Source organism: Euprymna scolopes, chromosome 9, assembly GCF_053919585.1.
Source record: "Euprymna scolopes isolate OS-2025 chromosome 9, ASM5391958v1, whole genome shotgun sequence".
Classification (NCBI taxonomy): Eukaryota; Metazoa; Mollusca; class Cephalopoda; order Sepiida; family Sepiolidae; genus Euprymna; species Euprymna scolopes.
In genome coordinates this window covers 63,381,674-63,400,631 of record NC_136490.1, presented here as the reverse complement: position 1 = coordinate 63,400,631, position 18,958 = coordinate 63,381,674, and the positions used below count along the sequence as shown (strand labels likewise).

General features: G+C 34.6%; 1 protein-coding gene across 2 annotated transcripts in view; it reads right to left on the bottom strand.

Moving 5' to 3' along the window:
* Positions 1-18,214, bottom strand: part of LOC145284547 (BTB/POZ domain-containing protein 1-like) — a 60,722-nt gene extending 42,508 nt beyond the window's left edge. Inside the window, exon 1 of one of the 2 annotated variants that reach the window (XM_080133458.1) lies at positions 15,326-18,214. In XM_080133458.1, the coding sequence (XP_079989584.1) occupies positions 15,326-17,400 (2,075 nt within the window). In that variant the 5' untranslated portion in view covers positions 17,401-18,214. The remainder of the gene's footprint in view (positions 1-15,325) is intronic. The other variant, XM_080133457.1, reaches the window with a different exon arrangement.
* Between the last annotated feature and the right edge of the window lie 744 nt (positions 18,215-18,958).

Here is an 18,958-nt window from a genome sequence, read left to right as displayed (position 1 = left end):
ATTTTCAAACTTCGCCTCAGGGCTTCGGGTTCGATCCTACCCCCCCCCCCCAGGTTTTTTTTTTATTTAACACCACACACACCTCCAAACACCCGGGCAACGCCGGGTACCCCCGCTAGTCTATAATATAAATCTCACCTGTCTGTTTAAATGTATGGATGTATGTATGTTTGTATGTCTGGCTAAAACTTTCGACAGAGGTGACGGATTTTTACGAGATCGGTATCATTTTGAAGCTAGACCCTTAAGACGACAAATATCGAAAAATTCGCCAAAAACCATTAATTCCTTCACCCTCAACTGGGCACTTTTCTACAGGGAGGGGTCGCTTTTTTCGCAGATATTTTTTAAAGTCATCGCCTCTTTTCAATTGTCTAGCTTTAATTTAAATCTACGTAACTTCAAGCTTGGCGATGGGCGCAACAGCAAAGACATCAATTTTTTTTTTTTTTTTTCACTTTCTTTTCCTCCTTTGCAGTACAGGTTTGAGCCTGCCTACCACCACTTTTTTTCCCTTTTCCACTCAACACACATCTCCAAACACCCGGGCAACGCCAGGTACCCAGGCTAGTCTATATATATATATATATATATATATATATATATATATATATATATATATAAGGCAAAAGTGGCACGCACGTTTTGTATGTCCAAGAAAGGCTTTTTATTGGGGGGTTTCTATTTTTTAGAACTTTTTATATGCTCCCTAGGTTATAATATGTACGATTTGCGAAGGGACGTCGTCTCTAGATTTATGTTAATCGACTTTTATAAAATTCCCGCTATTCCATCTTCTCACATGTACATTGGTCTTGTTCGTATAAATAAAGCGAAACTCACCGATGCAAAGGTGTCAGCGGCCTTTCATGCCGCACTTTGATCAATGTTGGGAAAAACTTCATATCAGACAATTGCTATTCATTTGCGAATTCCTTTTTTTTGGGGGGGGGAGCTTGGTTTCCCCAACATTGTTGGGAAACAAATAAATGAAACTGCGGAAAGCTGAACTGGCCTTCAGCCAACATTTATTTCTGCACCTGTATGAACTCATTAACTTAGCAAGTCAACTTTTTGATTGACATCACTAAATTTGAATGCTTTTCACTTCCTATGGCTTCGTAGTGTAGCGGTAAAATGTCACGTTTTTCTTTCACTTTCTTTTCCGCCTTCACATCACAGGTTTGTTATGAGTTCGAGCCTGCCCGTCTACTAACATTTTTTTTATTTTTTTTTTAAACACCTGGGCAACGTGCATCACGGGTTTGAGCCTCCCTCACAACACTTTTTTTTTTTTTTTCTTTTAAACCTCCAAACACTCGGGCAACGCCTGGATACCCCCACTAGTTATATATATATATATATATATATATATATATATATATATATATATATATATATATATATATATATATATATATATATATATATATATATAAGCTTATAAAATCAACAGTGCAATGTAGACTACAAAGTATTGTGGACTAAGTCACTGTGGGGAGGCATGTGAAGTCCCCCAACTACAGCAGATAATCGATTTGATTGAAAAATATGCGTTTTCACCAATTTTGATGACAAAAATATGCGAGTGTGAAACATTCGTTGATCTTTATTTAATCCCTGGCAACGTCGGGTCTCCCTGCTAGTTATAGGTAGCAATTTTTTTTTTTTTTTTTTTTTTGTTAAAGTGATTTCTCTGTGACTACGAAATATTAGAAAGTGATTTTTACGTTTTTAAATTGCTATTTGGAAAATAATTTATGGTTTATTATTAATGTCAAGAATTAACTTTAAGCAGCTAGAACACTGTAAAATGACATTTATTTTATATAATATATATTGTTGAAACAATATGTAAACTCATTCTGGACTCACAGTAATAAATTTCTTATATACTGCTCTGGCTACACATTGAGCACTCTAGTCCGGTTTTTTCACCACTGGTAAATATATATATATATATATATATATATATATATATATATATATATATATATATATATATAATCACCTTACCCACTATTATAATAATGAACCAAATTTGCATTCAATGTGAAAAAAAAAGGTTTTAAAAATCAGCAGAAACTAGTTTAAACGCTAAACTTACAGAGTTGACCTAATTGTATGCATCGAAAGATTTCGAAAAACATCTGATAATACAAAAGTTTGCATAATATCATTTTGATATTTACCATCCGATGCAAAATAAGTTATTTACTTCAATACCAATAAAAAAAATAAATAAAAGAAAAATAAAACGTGTAATAATTTAAATAAAATTGTGCCACGAACATTTTCTTTTTACTTAAAAAAACGGTTCGTCTTCATAGTGGCAGGCTAGTCAGCACATTTCTGACATTCCATTCTCTAAAACTCGAGTTTTTTCTTTGTTGATTTTTTTTTTTTTTTTTTTTTGTGGTTTCATATTTTTCTACGTCCTCAAAAAGTGAACATTTTCTAAAATATTAATTCAACTATGCACAAATAATTCTTTTTTCACGTTTGCCATTAATAGTATATTTTTAAATAAAATTGTGTGGACCAGTGGTCTGGACCACTTCTTTGCGTATTTGTCTTTTTCGGTTTTATGTACCACCTGTCCATTACGTTTCTTTTTATATCATTAAAATAAACAAAAATGCAATAGTGTAAAATATTAAAAAATAACTTTAAAAATCGTTTTTAAAAAAAATCATTACGAAATTAAAAATTACGGCCTTTTCGGAAACAAGTCAGTCATTTTAATATGTTGGAAAAAATTACTTTGTGGCCCTTTAAAATTTTTAAAGGACATTTGGACACGGCTATATTTCGGTGGCCGTGATTTCGAATAGAATTCGAGTTTTGGGTTGAAACGACTTTGCACAAACTGTAGTAACTGTTCTCAGCTGACACTAACCTTTACTTTTTCGTTCTCGTTTAGTATAGGAGAAATCCTTTTAAACGGAGGTAATTTTATTTTTGTCTTAATCCGGTCCATAATCTTCTCTAAAATAAAAACTGGCTTTGTGTCTAACTAGCCTCGTGGGGAGATATGTAAATATGGAAATTACGTTAATAAGCTTTAAAAGTTTGGAAACAATTTGGTTCAATTAATAATTCGATTTGCTTCTTAACGATACTGCAATAAATAAATTTAACTTTCAAAATCCTGTTTAAATATAATTAAGAAAAAAATTAAATTAAAAAAAAGACACCCTAGCAACGTTAATAAGACCACATGCTACGCAGTGTTGTTTTGTATGGAGCTGGAGTTGTGTAAACCAATATTTACACACTTTTTTAAACTGCAGTTATTCTACATTAATTAGTGCAGCACTGCAGCACTCACTGCAGCATTCAGCAAATGGTCCGAGGATTAATCAGAGTGGAGTTAAGCTCAAATGATATTATCGAAAGAAAAAATTACTAAAGAAAATAGGTTTTGTTTTGATAAGTTTTTATCAATTATTATTTTTTTTTTTTTTTTTTTTTTTTTACACAAAGCCGATCAATGTTTTAAAAACATTGTTTTTATATATACAAACAAGATTGGTAAGTTATTGTACTATTGTAGACTAATAACTTGGGTTTGTTTTACAATAGATAGACCTACGAGAATATATATATATATATATATATATATATATATATATATATATATATATATATATTCCAAAGCACTAAAGCAGCAAAACTGACGCTAGCCTGCCAGGACACCATATATACAAATGTAAGCAAATTTGAGTATATTTTATTGGTTTGAAAATATAGTTCCTTTTTTTTACCAATTGTCATAAAAATTTAACCATCTTCTGGCCTTGATGGTGAGGGTGAGGAGACTAAAACTTGCTGCTATGGTTTCAAATGATTTGAAATAACAGCAAGGGGAGACTTGATTCTAAATATTTCTCAAATGTTATATCTCCCCTCTTTGGTTTTCATACATAAAGTATATTTCAGTGTATTAGATATTCATAATCATACCCGATTTCCACCAGAATTTTTCTTGTTATCACGTAACGCTCAACAGTCAACACTACTTGATTTTCGAACGGAATAACTGTTTCAAATAAGTAAAACACACTATAAAAACATGCTTATCTTTCCTTTGATAACATTTGTTATATACTTGCTTGTTTTTTTGTTTGTTTGTTTTTTTCTTTTACCACTTTTTCGTACGTTAGTCTGGAACAAACCTCAAAATATTTTAGAATTTAGAGAGGTTTTCATATAAATTTAACGTAAAATGATTCCATTTCCGAGAGATTCTAGCGTGTTAGGGCAGTGAACTTTTTTTTGTTGTTGTTATAGAAGACATTATTTGCGTTCTTTTTTGGGGGCGAGAGAGTATTTTTCTATACGATTACGTGTAATTTTGTGACCTTTTTACTCGGACTTAGGGTTAATGATAAAGAATTTAGTTAACTGTCCTAAAAAATTAAATGAAATGGCAAATCATTTTGCGTTACAGCTATATATGGAACTGATCCCTACTCTAAACTCAAAAATAACTTTTTAGAATTTTTTTCAGGTTGTTTAACTGCAGTCACAAAAAAAAAACACATGGGTAAAAAAAAAAAAAAAAAAAAAAAAAAAAAAAAAAAACTATTCAACAAAGAAATGTAATCAAAGGCAAGATAAGTTACCCTTCTAAGAATAGTTACTTATGTTGCCTTCAGTCACATAAACTCATCCAGATATGCTACCTGGATAAGTTTATATGCGTTTTAATATATTCGAAAGCGTTTTTTTTGGGGGAGGGGTCAAAACAATGTCCACAGAATCAAAAAATAAAAAAGTGGCGACTATAAACATTGCACGAGGACTCTTAATAATCGCTCAAACATCGACACTTAAAATACTGGTAGACACACATCCAATAAATGCCAGTCATCGTGCGAATGTTCTACCAGCATTGTTTAGTTTTCGATTTTTAGGTGATCAAGGATCATGCAATGAATGCTTATGGTTGTTTTTTGTTTTGTTCTGTATTTTCATAAAACGAAGATTTTAAAGTGTTTTAAAATTTTTAAAAGTGTTGAAACAAACAAACAAACACACATATGGAGGTGGGGGGGGTGAAGTCGTGATTCAACAGTATTACATTAAAAAATAAAAAATAAAAACATTGCTGTATGTATAATCTTCTGGCAAATAGAATCACGGATTTTAAGTCATCGAAATCAATACTTCCGTCTTTTACGCTAAAGAACTTACTATTTATTCATTATTATTGTAATGTAACGTGATAACGTTTCATGATTCTGCATTTTACAAGAAAAAAAAAAATGATATTCAATGTCATGCTTATCGATTTCAGAACTGTTTATTTCAGCATTGGTACATTTGAACTGACAACCATGAATTGGATACTACTACTCACTTTCATTACGGTGCCTTTCCATTTACGATTGTCATTTAAAGGCTTATTTTTGTTGTATTGAGTCTCACAACTCCAGTATTATGCAAGGCAATCAGAATCCATAAAATTAAAATATTTCTATGAATGAAAGATAATTTTCTTTATTAATTAAAAAAATATATATCTTTAAAAAAATAAAAATATCGCGGGAAATTGTTACGTAAATCGCACATTGAAGAAAATCAGAATTGTACGCAAAATCAAATTTCAACGTGAACTCTGCTACAAGATTACCTAAATAGTTGCAATGTGAATAAATGTCTTGTTGCCCAACTCCCTACCCAGGTTGCACCCTATAAACCTCGACCTTATCCCAATAACCCTTGACGCATCATGTATCGTTTGGGGTAAAAACCTTTGAAAAAAAAAATAAAATAATTATGTGGAAATAACGCGGACATTAAACCAAAATAATTATTTGATGCTGTTCAATGAACACTATTGTTTTCAGATTTAATGGAGCAGAGAGAGCGCCAGTAGCGAAAAGGTTTTTAATAGTGCAATAATACACATATTTGTGACTGTCGACAATTTTTTTTACACCCCATTAACAATGAGAAAATATAATCGACATTACGGTTAATCAACACACTCCGTTACATCTCCACACCCACCCCATCATAAAAAAGAGATTCTACTTTTTTATAGGTGATCGTTCGTATGAACACCCCCGAAAAATTTGTCAGAAAAAAGAAAACTATTTCAAGTTTCGAATGGGAGATCAGTTTCATATATAAATTTAACATAAACTGATTCATTTCCTGGACATTCTAGCGTTTTAGGGCAGTTAAACATTTTTGTTCTATGGGATATAAATTTTGATTGGGGCGAAGCGGGGGGGGGGGCGCGATTACGTATGGTTTTATCCTAAGTCTGGGCGACAAGGTCTAAGGGGTAAGGTGGAATTGTACTAAAAAAAATTATGGCTCGGAAATAGGGAATCATAGGTTAAATTTTTATATGAAAAAGTGATCTCCAATCTAAATTTTTAAATAATTGTTTTTGTTTTGTTTTTAGGGAAGAAGGGGGAGGGGACTTTCCGCCAAATTTTTCTGGATGTTCACAGGTAATAGGCTATAAATAAATAAATAAATAAAAATAGTAGAATATCACTGGCGGTGAGATTAACCGAAAGTGTTAATCTACAAATTCATCATAAAATCAATTTTACTTTTTATTACTCTTGAATTTACAAAATAACTGACCTTTTTTTCTTTGTTTTTTGTTTTTTTATGATTTGAAAATTTGCTGCTGGTTTGAGAGTATTTAGAAGAATTAAACAACAATTTAGGTAAATTATTATTTTAGTCACGTAAATTATGTTGGTTGAAATAGGATTCGACTCTACAATCAAGTGTAATTCTTTTTTTTTGGGGGGGGGGTCGACTCAATGTGTCACCGTACACAAGGATAAGCGTTTCATGAGATTGTTAGTTGGCGATGAACATCTTGAAAGGATTGGAAATGATAGGTGGAATCGCTAGAATGTAATTATTTAAATGGATGGCTCAACAAGAACTTGTTAACATTGAACTTGAAAACAATCATGTTGTCGACAGCAGGTAAACAGTCCCATGTTTTTTGTTTGTTTTTTTTGGGGGGGGGTCACAGGCAAGAAGTTCTTATAAAGAAACTTTAGTTTTAGGTACACAGAGGAAGAAATGGTAATTGCAGCTAAAATAGGCTTTTGCTATGTTTTATTATCAGTGAATTAGAAATTGATTATCAGTCAAGCACCTGCCATGAAAATCATAACAGAGTAGAGAAAGATGAGCAACATCTCTTCTGTGAGAAGGGAACTATAGGAAAGAGAAGAGTTCATTCCCACTATTTTTTTTTTTTTTTTTTTTTGTACTCTGTCAAAGCAAGAATGGGTACTCTGAGCAGCAACTCCTCGGATACACTAACATTACTTTATATTAAGAAGATGCCTTTGACTCTTATACAGGTAGAAGATTGTGTCAGGCGTCAGATATTTTCTATAACGGTAGAATGATCCATTTTTTCCAGCAATTTCAAGTCTGGAATTACGGTCAATCCTAGAAGTTACAAGTTCTGATGCTAAGATAAAAGATTGTTTTTAGAACCATCAAAAGTAACAATTCAAGTTTTTCCCCTCTTTCATATCACATACTCCAGGCCGCAAAAGAGAAACTCAGAAAGATTGTGATCATTAATGCTCTTTGAAGTGCTGTCATAGATAGTTATGTCATTTGCATAGAGGTTAATAAATGATAGAATATGATTTAGAAGATCGTTGATGAATATCAGGAAGGGGGTTGGGCCCAAAATGTATCCTTAAGGCATGCCAGCATTGATACTAAGTGCTTTTAACTACTTTTATAAACTTATCAGTAAGAAAACATGTGATGGTTGTAAGGATATTTCTAAATATTCCATAACTACCAAGCTTGTGAAGCTAACCTTTGTGCCAAACTCTATTGAAGGAGTTTTGATATATTAAGAGCTATCATCCTAGAAATTAAGTTCCCATCAGTAGATTCACTGATCCAGTCAGCATGTCAGGATAAAATCTATATTGCTCATCACTAAGTAGATTGCTTTTACTAAGGTGGTTGACTACAACTTGATTCATCACAGGTTCAAAGAACTTACTGATGATGCACAAGAGACCGATAAATCTGTAGCGAGATGCAGAAGACCAATCCCAAGTATTTTTAAATACTGGGCAGACTGACAAAGTTTTCTATGATGATGGAAAGCATTTCGCCTTTCAATAAAATTAAACAGTTTTATAAGAACAAGTGCTGGTTCTGGTTGTAGCTTCTTCAACACTATGATTGGAATGTTGTCCGAACCAACTGCCTTACTGGCATCTTGATAAGTTTGGCAAAATCTTAGATACAGATGTTACTAAAAGTATTTAAAGTCATAGGGGGACATTCTGGAGATAGGTTGCTCTGATTGTAAATGGTGGAATTTGATACAAAGTTGTTAGTTTTTATCAGATGGGGATATCACCCGTGGTCCATTGAAGATGGTTGGAATAGAGGTTTCACATCTATTCAGAATCCTGTTATTTGCAAAAACTCATGGAAAACAAACCTCTGCTCAGTACCTCTAGATTTAATGGATTTAGTATAGGAATTTTTTGCACTTACTATAACCCTTTTGCAATGGTTGCAGGTGGTTTTAAAGCTGGTTTGGATTTCAGAGCATCTATTTCATTGAAAACAACTGAAATAGGGATTTCTGTGAGCAATGGCAGCAGCATGTTCAGGAGTGTCCGATGGTTTGAGGTTTGGTCTCTATTGAAATTTTTTGGGCAGTTCTCAATAGCAGTGATTAACCAATCAGTTATATCAAATATGAAACGGGACACATTTTTTAAAATAGAAATTTCAGAACTGAAGTTATCCCAATAATCAATTATCAATGCATTCTGTGATGGAAAAGGACATTGGAGGTTTTACTAAACTGTAATTTGATCTTAAATGAGATAAACCAAGTGGTTGGCGGATCCTAGAAGAGACAAGACGTGCATAGTTCAGGGCAAGTTGTCAGAAGGGTACAAAGTGAACATTGGGTTTACTTCAGCAGTCTTGTAACTCTTGCTTGCTTTATTTTGTCCTTTAGTCCTCAAATTTCATGAGCAATGTTTATGACACTGGGGAAAGAACTTCTGTTTTCTGGATTGGAATCTATCTATCTCACTTATCGTTGACTGGTTTTTCACCTTGAGATAGTATTTTTTTTCTTTTTAGTTCCTTACAGCAAGTAGCTTTATGTTTTGTCTGGAATGATTTTTATAAAGAAAAGCAAAAAACACAAAAAGGCTTGCAAAATGTCTGTCAGCATTGAGAACGCGAGTAGGGTTGTCGATCTAAGTAAAATTATATGCAAGGGAAAAAAATCTCCCTTCATCAGTCTTATTAAAGGTATTAAACATTGTGAACATTAAAGTCACAACAGACAGGAATGTTAACAGAAGATGAAGAAAAGATACAGTCAATTTATTCAGAGATATTATCAATGACAATAACTCTAATTGTAGATGGAGGGAGAGATGAATGCAATGCTATGAGTAAGTGCTATATAAAAATACTTATTATATACTTCGTTAGAAATATTCCTACACACATGGAAAAGTGTCCTTAATGTAAGCACAAGTTTCATGTCCAAGGTCGGGTTTTGAGGTCATATTCGAGTAACCTGCAATCTTGAAGTCAAACTGCCAGGCTAATGCCGGTTTCACACAGAAAGAAGAAGTTTAGTTTGATCTTTTATAAATAAATTGCAACTTCTGGAGGATTGAAACAGGCTTCTGATGTTGGAAATAGAAACCCAATAGTAGGGATCCATGCTTGAAGTTGGGGATCTGTGTTTATGCTAATCTTTTGCTTTAGGATTTTTCATGTTGGGTGTGTAAATTTTGTAAGAGGTCAATATACATGTTGAAACGCAAAGAAAATGAATGAGCTGATTATCTTTGCAAACCATTCAAAAAAGAAAAGCTGTAGCAGTTCCCATTTGGCTTCGAGCCCCACCACAAACAACTACATGGTCCAGGTTCCATTCACCAAATTCCCCGATATTGACTTACTAACAGAACAGCAACCTTGGGAGTTAGTCCAAGGACACAAACCCTAAACAATCAGGCAGATAATGGTTAGCACCCGCCACAGCCCTTGCCTCCAAATTGGATACAGTATAACTAGTTGAATGGTGTGTGATATGTTATATTGTCGCTTACTTGTACAAAACTTTGTCCATGTCAAAGTTGTAGTCTCAGAAACTACAAAAATCATTTAGTTATCTCCACATTTGTTACCGTTTCCTTCATGCTTCAATCCCTCTGCTGTTTCTTGACATTTTTTTTTTTTTTACTAAATATATAGATTCTAATGTCATGTAGACAAATATTATTCCAAGTTTTAATGAAATAAACAAGTGGTTTATGTTTCTATTAAAGATATTTTTTAAATTCTAATCTTTGAAAATGATTAAATAAATGGCTACCATTTTGATAGCCTTACCAGCTGTACATATTTACAGTTTTCACAGACATCTGAATTACAACCATCCCAGAATTTGAATTTGCATTGAGGTTAATAATGAAGGGCATCTTTTCATTATTGTTGTTAAGTAGTTAAATCTAACAGTGTCAGTCTGACAGAGTTGGAGTCATTTTGAAATTGGTGGCTTTATTTCTGTGGTATGGTTCTGCACAGTTCAGGAAGATTTAACCTTCCAAGCTTTACTTTCTCTCTCTCTCAGAGAGAGTTCATTGCTAATTTGAAGCGTTCTTATTGGAGAATACTAAAAGGACGATTCAGGCACTTTCTGTAGACGAAAGTGCATTTCTTCTAGTACATTGTTTTTTTTTAAATCCTCACCTGACCTTGTGTCTAACCTCCTGAATAAGAAGTAAATGAAAATAAAAGTCATGAATGTATCACATACAATTTCTCTTATCTTTATTTACTTGCCTACTCATGAGGGCAGAGTTAGACACAAGGTCCATTTTTAATGTGGGGAAAATCCAACTACCCAAAAATGCGCACTCTTAATTAGGGATAAACATTTTTTTTAAATGCCTCAGTCGAGAAAGATTTATATTTCTCCGACTAGAGATTTTTATTTTTTTTTGTACAAGGGAGTCACCACTTAAGGCTTGAAGGTCACTTGACTCGAGCATAATGGTTAACAAGTGCACGGTAATGGAAAGTGGGTAGAAACAGACTATTTAAGGAGATGATTCAACAAGAATTTGTTTACAGTGAAATTGAAGACCATGTTGTAGTCAGCTAGAAAGCAGGCAGTCCAAGGGAAGAAGTTTTGTTCATTAAACTTGTGTTAAGATTTAAGCGCAGATAAATAGTGGGGGAAATTGCTAATAGTGGTTGTAGCTAGGCGAGTGCTTTTTGTGACACTTTGGAGGGGGAGGGGGGAGCCATAAATTAAAGCTCCGACGAGAACTAACAGATACTCCACATTAAACAAATCTGAAAATGTTGACTTGTATTTGACTAACAAAATTAGAAAAATAATATTTAAATATTTTAGTAGAATTATTATGGCAAAAAATTAAAAGAACTGATTTAAAAAGATAAACAGTTATGAACGTTTTTTTTTTTAATTAAAAAAAAAAAAAAAAAAAACTGCCGAAAAATAGAAATGGGGAAAATTATTTTTGTAACAATTGAATTCTAACTTTTTAAATCATATTACAACATTGGTCATACAAGTTTTAATGATAAAGTGTTTGTTGTTGTTTCGAGCCACTTGGATTGATAAGATTGAAAAAAAAAAAAAAAAAAAAAAAAAAAAAAAAGGTAAATCTTGTGAAGAATGATATTTTTATTGATTTCAACTCCATCTTCAGGGTTTTTCCTATAATATTTCGTACAGTTAAAAACGAATTAATCCATCACAAATTTAGATTGGGGTTAGAGTTGAGGGGGATTTAAAAAAATTAATCAAAATATTCATTCATAAGAGCAAGAAACAATTTAAATGTATTAAATATTGTACTGAGCACAGCACTAAAGTGTGCCAACCAAACACCCTTGGGAAAGGTGTTTGCTTCTGCCTTTAAACTGTTCTGTAAAATTTGGTCCCAGTGATCTGGCAAGCAGTAGCAGTGTCAGATGTCGCCATTAAAAATGAGTGATAAAAATTTGAATAATTAGACTCACTATCTTTCGAAGCTTATAACTACTTGAAAAATGTAATTTAAACCCTAATTTTTTTTTCAATGAAAAGGAGCAAAGACCAAATTTTAAAATAAAAGGTTTAATAGAAAAATATGCAATATATTTTTTTTTGAATCGGTTTTCTTTAAAAAAGATTTCAAGAAATTCAACGAATTTTAATTCACTTCAAATATAATAAATATATATAAATTCCAAAAAATCACTTACCTATAAAAATACTAATCAATGGGTGCTTCCATTGTTTGTTTATAAGAATTTGTCCATATTTATATTCCATGTACTTTTTAAATAAAAGAATTTTTTCAGCAAGCATCCGAAAAGACCGCGATTTTAAAATCTAATAACAGGTGTTCACGGAGCGGAGTTGCCTCTCTTTCTTCCAGTTGACAAATACAGAGGCCGAAAAGCGCCATAATTAATTATTTCAAAAACGTAAAAACAACACATTAGACCAAATATATTTCCCGGTAGTAACTATACAAAGAAACAAACATTCGAAGTGCTGATATGTGTCTTATCTCCCCTTTGAATTTCTGACATGTGTTTACTGTCAACAATCAAATTAGTCAATTATGGCTCACCTTATTTGAAAAATAATCACAGTTCACTCATCAAAGTTTACTTTTTTTTAAAAAACCACCGACAAATTTTCCATTTTTTTTATTCTCTTAAAGAATTACATTTAAAATATTTTATTTCTTCTTTATGCAAAAAATCTAAATCTAAAAAAAAAACATTGAATGAAATAGAAAAAATTGATATAGGTGTCCAATCAATTACATTTTTGTGGCATTGTCAGCCGATTTTTGTCGACACATATCATCCTAAATATGTTTTTAAGAGAAAAAAAAAACGTTTTGCCAACGACATATATTGATTACCTGATAGAAACATTGATTACTGTAAACTGAATGGTGGGCATTGATGAAGGTAAGCAAACGAAAATTACATGTTGCTTCACCCTTGTTCAAACTTCAGGGCTTGAACTTCCATTTCTTCAAACTCCTGGAGTACTCAGCGACAGGGGAGATATCTCTTCAGATTCCAACAGTAGTCAACCATCATGACTGCATCCCAGCAACCTTGGTCTCCATTTCTTTTGGGTTCTGATGGAATCACTCCCTCTGCTTGCCACTCATTGAACCCAGATTCTCAGAAAACTGGTTCGTATATGAAAATAGTGCATCTTGACGTTCATGTTGCAACCCAGGTTTCTGAAAGCAGTCAGCATGTTGTTAACAAGTTCTGTATAATTTCTGGCCGTATTGTTGCCAAGTTCTTCACTACCAGAACAAATGCCTTCCACGCTTCCAGTTCCACTTCATTCACCAAGTTTTCAAACTCTGGATATCTGATGAGCTGCAGAATCTAAGGACCATCAAAGACATCAGCATTCAACTTCTCCATGGTCAATCCTGGAAAAACCTGGCACAAGTGAAGCAGTCACCATCCTTGTCGAGAGCCTTGGTGAACTGCATGATTAAACAGAGTTTGATGTGCAGCGGTGGAAAGAGTATTCTGTATCTGTCCACTAGACGGATCAATGATGATGTTCCTTTCTTTGCAAAGCAACAATTCCTCCCACATAGACCAGTCTTTCTTCATGTATACGGAGCATCAATTTTTGGAAGATTTTGAGGTTTTATGACTTCAAACTGATCACTTCTTGACATAATCACCCAGAACTATTGAACTTGAATATTTCTTATAGAAATAATTATTGCCAATCAAAACAATTACTCACCATGGTATTTTATCACCAATAACTTCTAAAATGCTCCACACATGCGTACATGTAAACAAAAACGTCAAAAAACAACATGTGGCCAAAGCTCAAAAACTTAACTTGATTGAGCAAAACCAATGTGATTTTTGGATTCAGCTGATTAGATTTGCTTTAAATTAAAGCACAAATAAACTTATCTTGCCTTCGGTAAGATTTCTTGCATATTTGTTTTTTCACCTCTATATTTTGTCAGTAACTAATTTAGTTACAGTAACAAATATCTGGAGTCAGTTCAGAGTATTGATGGAAAATCCCAAAGTTAGTTCCAGAAATGGCCGAAGCAGTCTACCATTTGAAACTGCAAAAGCATGTTAAAAAAAAAAAAGAACACTAAGCATGCAAAGAATTAAGGTTAAAAAAATAGCTTCTCATAAAAAAAAAAAAAAAAAAAAAAAAAAAGGTGACTTTCAAATTGTAAACTTCAATTTCCAGGACAGACTCCGTCAATATTCGGAACTTAGATGTTCTGGATGACCATTCCTTACAAATATCAATGTTTATTATATCTCTAACCTTGTTTTTAAAATCCATCTCATGTCAATTTTAAAAAATATACAATCAAATTCTAAATATTTTATCAGTTGAACACCAAAAATATCTGTAAGTTTATTTTTTGGTAATGCAGTATGGTTAACAGCAACAACCCTCCCTCCCCCACAAACAGAGTTGGTAGTAGGCAAGTTTTGGGTTTGTTTTACTGTACACAGATTCGAAAAAGTTGTCACAAAACAAATATAATAATAATAATAATAATAATAATAACAATAAATGTTATCAAAAGCAAGATAAGTTACTTTTCTACCTAACTGGATATGTTTTTAGTGTTTATATTTAATTTAACATGTTTATTCAGCTCGAAAAACATACAGTGTTTACAGATACATTGGAAAATTTAAAATGGCAGCCGCCTCTCTTTGAGGCGGTAGGTTTGAGAAAAAGAGTTATAAATAAAAAAAACAGACAAAATACTGTTAGAAACTCGCTCAATATACGTTACCGTGACATAGGCTGACATATATTCAGCGGGTTTTTAACAGTATTTTGACTATTTTTTTATTTATAACTCCTTTTCCCAAACTTACCGTCTCCGAGAGAGAGTCGGCCACCATTTTGAATTTTCCAATACATCTGTAAACACTGTATGTTTTTCGAGTTGAATAAACATGTTACATTAAATATAAACACTAAAAACATATCCAGTTGGGTAGAAAAGTAACTTATCTTGCCTTTGATAACATTTATTTGTTCTATAATTGTTTTGTGACAACTTTTTCGAATCTATGTGTACAGTAAAACAAACCCGTTTTTTGACAACTTTTCCGAATCTATGTGTACAGTAATACAAACCCCCAAAATACTGTAAGAAACCCACTCAATATGTTACCGTTTTATTATTTCAGCACAGTCCATATTCTACACATTTATCGAATATAAATACACATGCTTCTTGCTACTTACCTAATGCGATCACTTGTACCACTGTAACCCCAACGGCTTTCGATCTGGCAAAACCGGAGAACTATTTGTTCTTTACCCGTCAAACAACAGCGGGGCACATCCGAAAAACTTATTGGGGGTTTTGGGTTGACAGTAAAATGGAGAAAAAGTTCCACGACCTCGCGGTCTATAAGAATTCCACTCTGCGCAGCCCCCATTGCAAATTCCTCAACGGACATCAGTGGGAATCGAATGAGTTTCAATGCTTTGCCGAGGACCTTCCTTTGGTTGGCAGGAGTCTGAGCTAAGTTCTGTCTCGAACACTCCGCCTCGGCCCACCGACAGACGGCGGAGAACAATTTGCATTCTCGTATCCCTAAAGAGTTCCTTTCTAGAACGACACACATCGTGTCGATGTCGATGTCCGTGAAACCATCCGCGGCGAGCCCTTCCGAGGTGTTTTTATCGATGGTTTCCAAACACAACGCGGCCAGCTGGGGTTCGTCGAAGAGACGGGCTTGGGTGAGCAACATGAACGCATTGTCGCTGCTGAGGTTACGCTTCAAGAAATCCACGCATGCTTTCTCCAAGGCGGGCACCGAATACTTTTTGGCTGCATACAGAGTGGTCATCACGGTCTCGGGGTCGATGAGGACCTCGTCACAATAGAGGAACCGCAACAGCGCGAGGAAGGCTGCCGGTTCGACATCGGGGATCTCGATGACGTTGTCGCTCGTCGCGGGTGGCGAGCATTTCATCCAGCTGAAGAGGGCGTCGAAGACGGCACTGCCCACCGAGAGGACAAACCTATGCGCGGGTATTAACTGAGAATTAGGAGGCTTGCCCACCTGGAATCGCACGTCGCTCATGATGTCCGTGTTGTACAGGTAGGCCAGTCGCTCTTTGACAGTTACCTTCGAGGCCTGCCAGTTGTAAGGCCCGCCTCCGAGGGCCACCCCACCGCTACCAACAGCCGTCGACGGTGTCTTCATGGAAGAAGACGAAGACGGCGTCGCTGTTGTCGTCACATTATTATTATAGCCAGACCGGACGCCGGAGAAAAGGTAGTTCTGTGTGGGGCTCTCGCTGTTGCGTGTCCCGAGACTGTAAGGGTAATAAGAATAGGACGAAGGAGTCCTAGGCGGTAGGGGCACCGCCGCCGCCGGAGATGATGGTGATGAAGAAGACACGGAAAAATTTGACAGGGAAGACGGCGGCGTGAGGGGCGAGCAAATGGTGGAAGGGGAACAGTCCACTGGAGTTTCCACAGGGGCTCTGGGATCTCTCTCCGGCTCCGCGTGGCTGGCGCGAGTACCGCTAGCACCCGTGGTGGTGGTGGTAGCGACTGGGGCGGTGGTGTCCGCCGTCGACTGTGGCTCGTTTTTGAGAAGATTCGCAGACGAAGAAGGCGACACCAGAGTATGGGCGGAAGATGGAGCTTTGCTAGTAGAAACGGGGACGACGACTGCTTTATCGGAATTTACATTGGAGGAATTAGAGGAGGATGAAGATGAAATACTGGCACACTGTTGTTGTTTGTGGTGGTGGTGGTGGTGGCGGCTTCCCCCATTGTTTAAGCCCCCAGATCCACTTTGGCTCATATTGGTGCTGCCACAAACATTACTTTCAGAAGGAGTCGATGTAGCACTTGAAACAGACGGAGTAGCACAAGCGGCTGTGGTAGTTGAACATAATCCACCAATACTGGTATTATTGTTACTATTACTAGTAGTATTAATAGATTTACTACTGCTAATGCTACTAGCAGTAGTTGTAGTAGCAGTTGAACTGCTGTTTGTGGTGGTGGTGGTGGTAGTAGTGTTATTACTTGTAGTAGTAGTCGATGTGCTGTTTGTAGGGGTTTTACTCAAAGTCGGGCTATTATCGCGATGATTTTTGGAACTGGAATTGTTATTAGTGGTGTTGGAATTATTCTTATTAGTTGTTGCGTAAGAATTATTGCTACGAGAATTACCAGTGTTGCTATTATTATTATTATTATTATTGGAGCTGTTGGATGATGTTGATGATGATGTAGGTTGGTTGGAAGGTTGATTTTTGGCTTCTTGACTAATTTTCTTAGTTGTGGACTCCATTATTCAGCAAAAAAAAATGTTACGAGCAAATGAGTCATATCACATTATTATAGAGTTAAAAGTGTGCCTCCTCTCCAAGATGAGAAAATCGCGCAATAAAACTAGAAATTATTTTCTTTAGTTAAAAAGAAAAAAAACAAAACGGGTTATAAGATTAAAAAAAGGGTTTCGACACAAATGTCAAATAAGATTCTAATTTGATAGTTTAAAGTTTTCGTTTTGTTTTTAATTATTAGTTTTTAAAAAAGTAAAAGTCTTTTTTTTGTTTTTGTTTTTTTAATTTAAGTGATATTTTTTAAACTTCCGTGGAGGAACGGGGGATGCTTAGATTCCTTTCAAGAAGTTAACTTTTATGCTATTTTTCACTGATTTCCAAGGATGGATTATTTTGTGTGCATTTTTTTTTTTTTTTTTTTTCACATTAAAATATCAACAAAAATGTTTTTGTTTTTTTCCTCTTAGCACAAAACAAATACTTTCATTTGAGAAATAGAAAGAAGATTCCTGAGGTGGCAAAAAAAAAAAAGAAAGAAAAGGCCACTGAAGTTTTTTATAACTCAGATTATTTTAGCATAGTTCCAAAGAGTTAGAAATGGCCAAATCGGCAAAAAGGAAGGTTGACAACTCGCAAATCTGTCGTGAAATGTTTTTTCATGGTGGTTGTTTGTTGTGACCGACTTATCTTTGCTCACCCAGACAGAGAGTAAAGTCGAAAGTTGTTTGTTTTTGGTTTTTTGTTGTTGTTGTTTTTGCCCGTGTAATGGCGCTTTCGATTCACTCAGCAGCTCCCTCGCAAGATGGCAGCAACGCCGACGAAAAAAGGGGGAAGTAACTCCTTCTCAGCAACCCTGACTGATAAAATAAGAGTTAGCGTTTTAACTCTAAAGTATTTTTTTAATTGATTTGGTTGTTTACGGCATATCAACCACCATTGTACCATTTTATGCCGCAACTGTACATACGTTCTTATACACGATTGCTTTGTTTTTGTACATTAATTCGGGTACTTGTAAAGAGGATGTTAGTTGTTATAGAGATCGATGTTAGTTGTTATAAAGATCGAAGAAAAGAATCCCAAGTAGCCAGTCCCAAAAATTACCAAAGTAGTTTATGATTTAAACCTACCCATTTTGTTTGTTTTTTTAGGAAGATTTTATTTATTTATTATATATATATTATAAATAAATAAATATTAATCATAAACTAACACTTCGCATAGTTAGTATCGTATGCTTTTTTTTTTTTTTTTCAGCTTTCAAATCATAAATTGCTTCGGTTATTTCCGGGACTGACTTTGGGTACCTATTCCTTATAAGTGCTTTAACTTGTTTTCAGGTGCATATTTTGTTAATAAGTAGTCTTGAAACAATAGTTTTTATTTAACTCATAGATGGGGTTCCAGAGTGGACCAGGGAGTAGTCGTAAACTAAGAGATGGCTCTACACTCCTCAAAACTTCCAAATTGGTGGCTCACCACAGCATGTAGTTTTATGTTATACCCAGGAATTAGAGGGAGTGGGGTTCTTGCACTTGAGTAGTTTATAGGGTTCGCAAATAG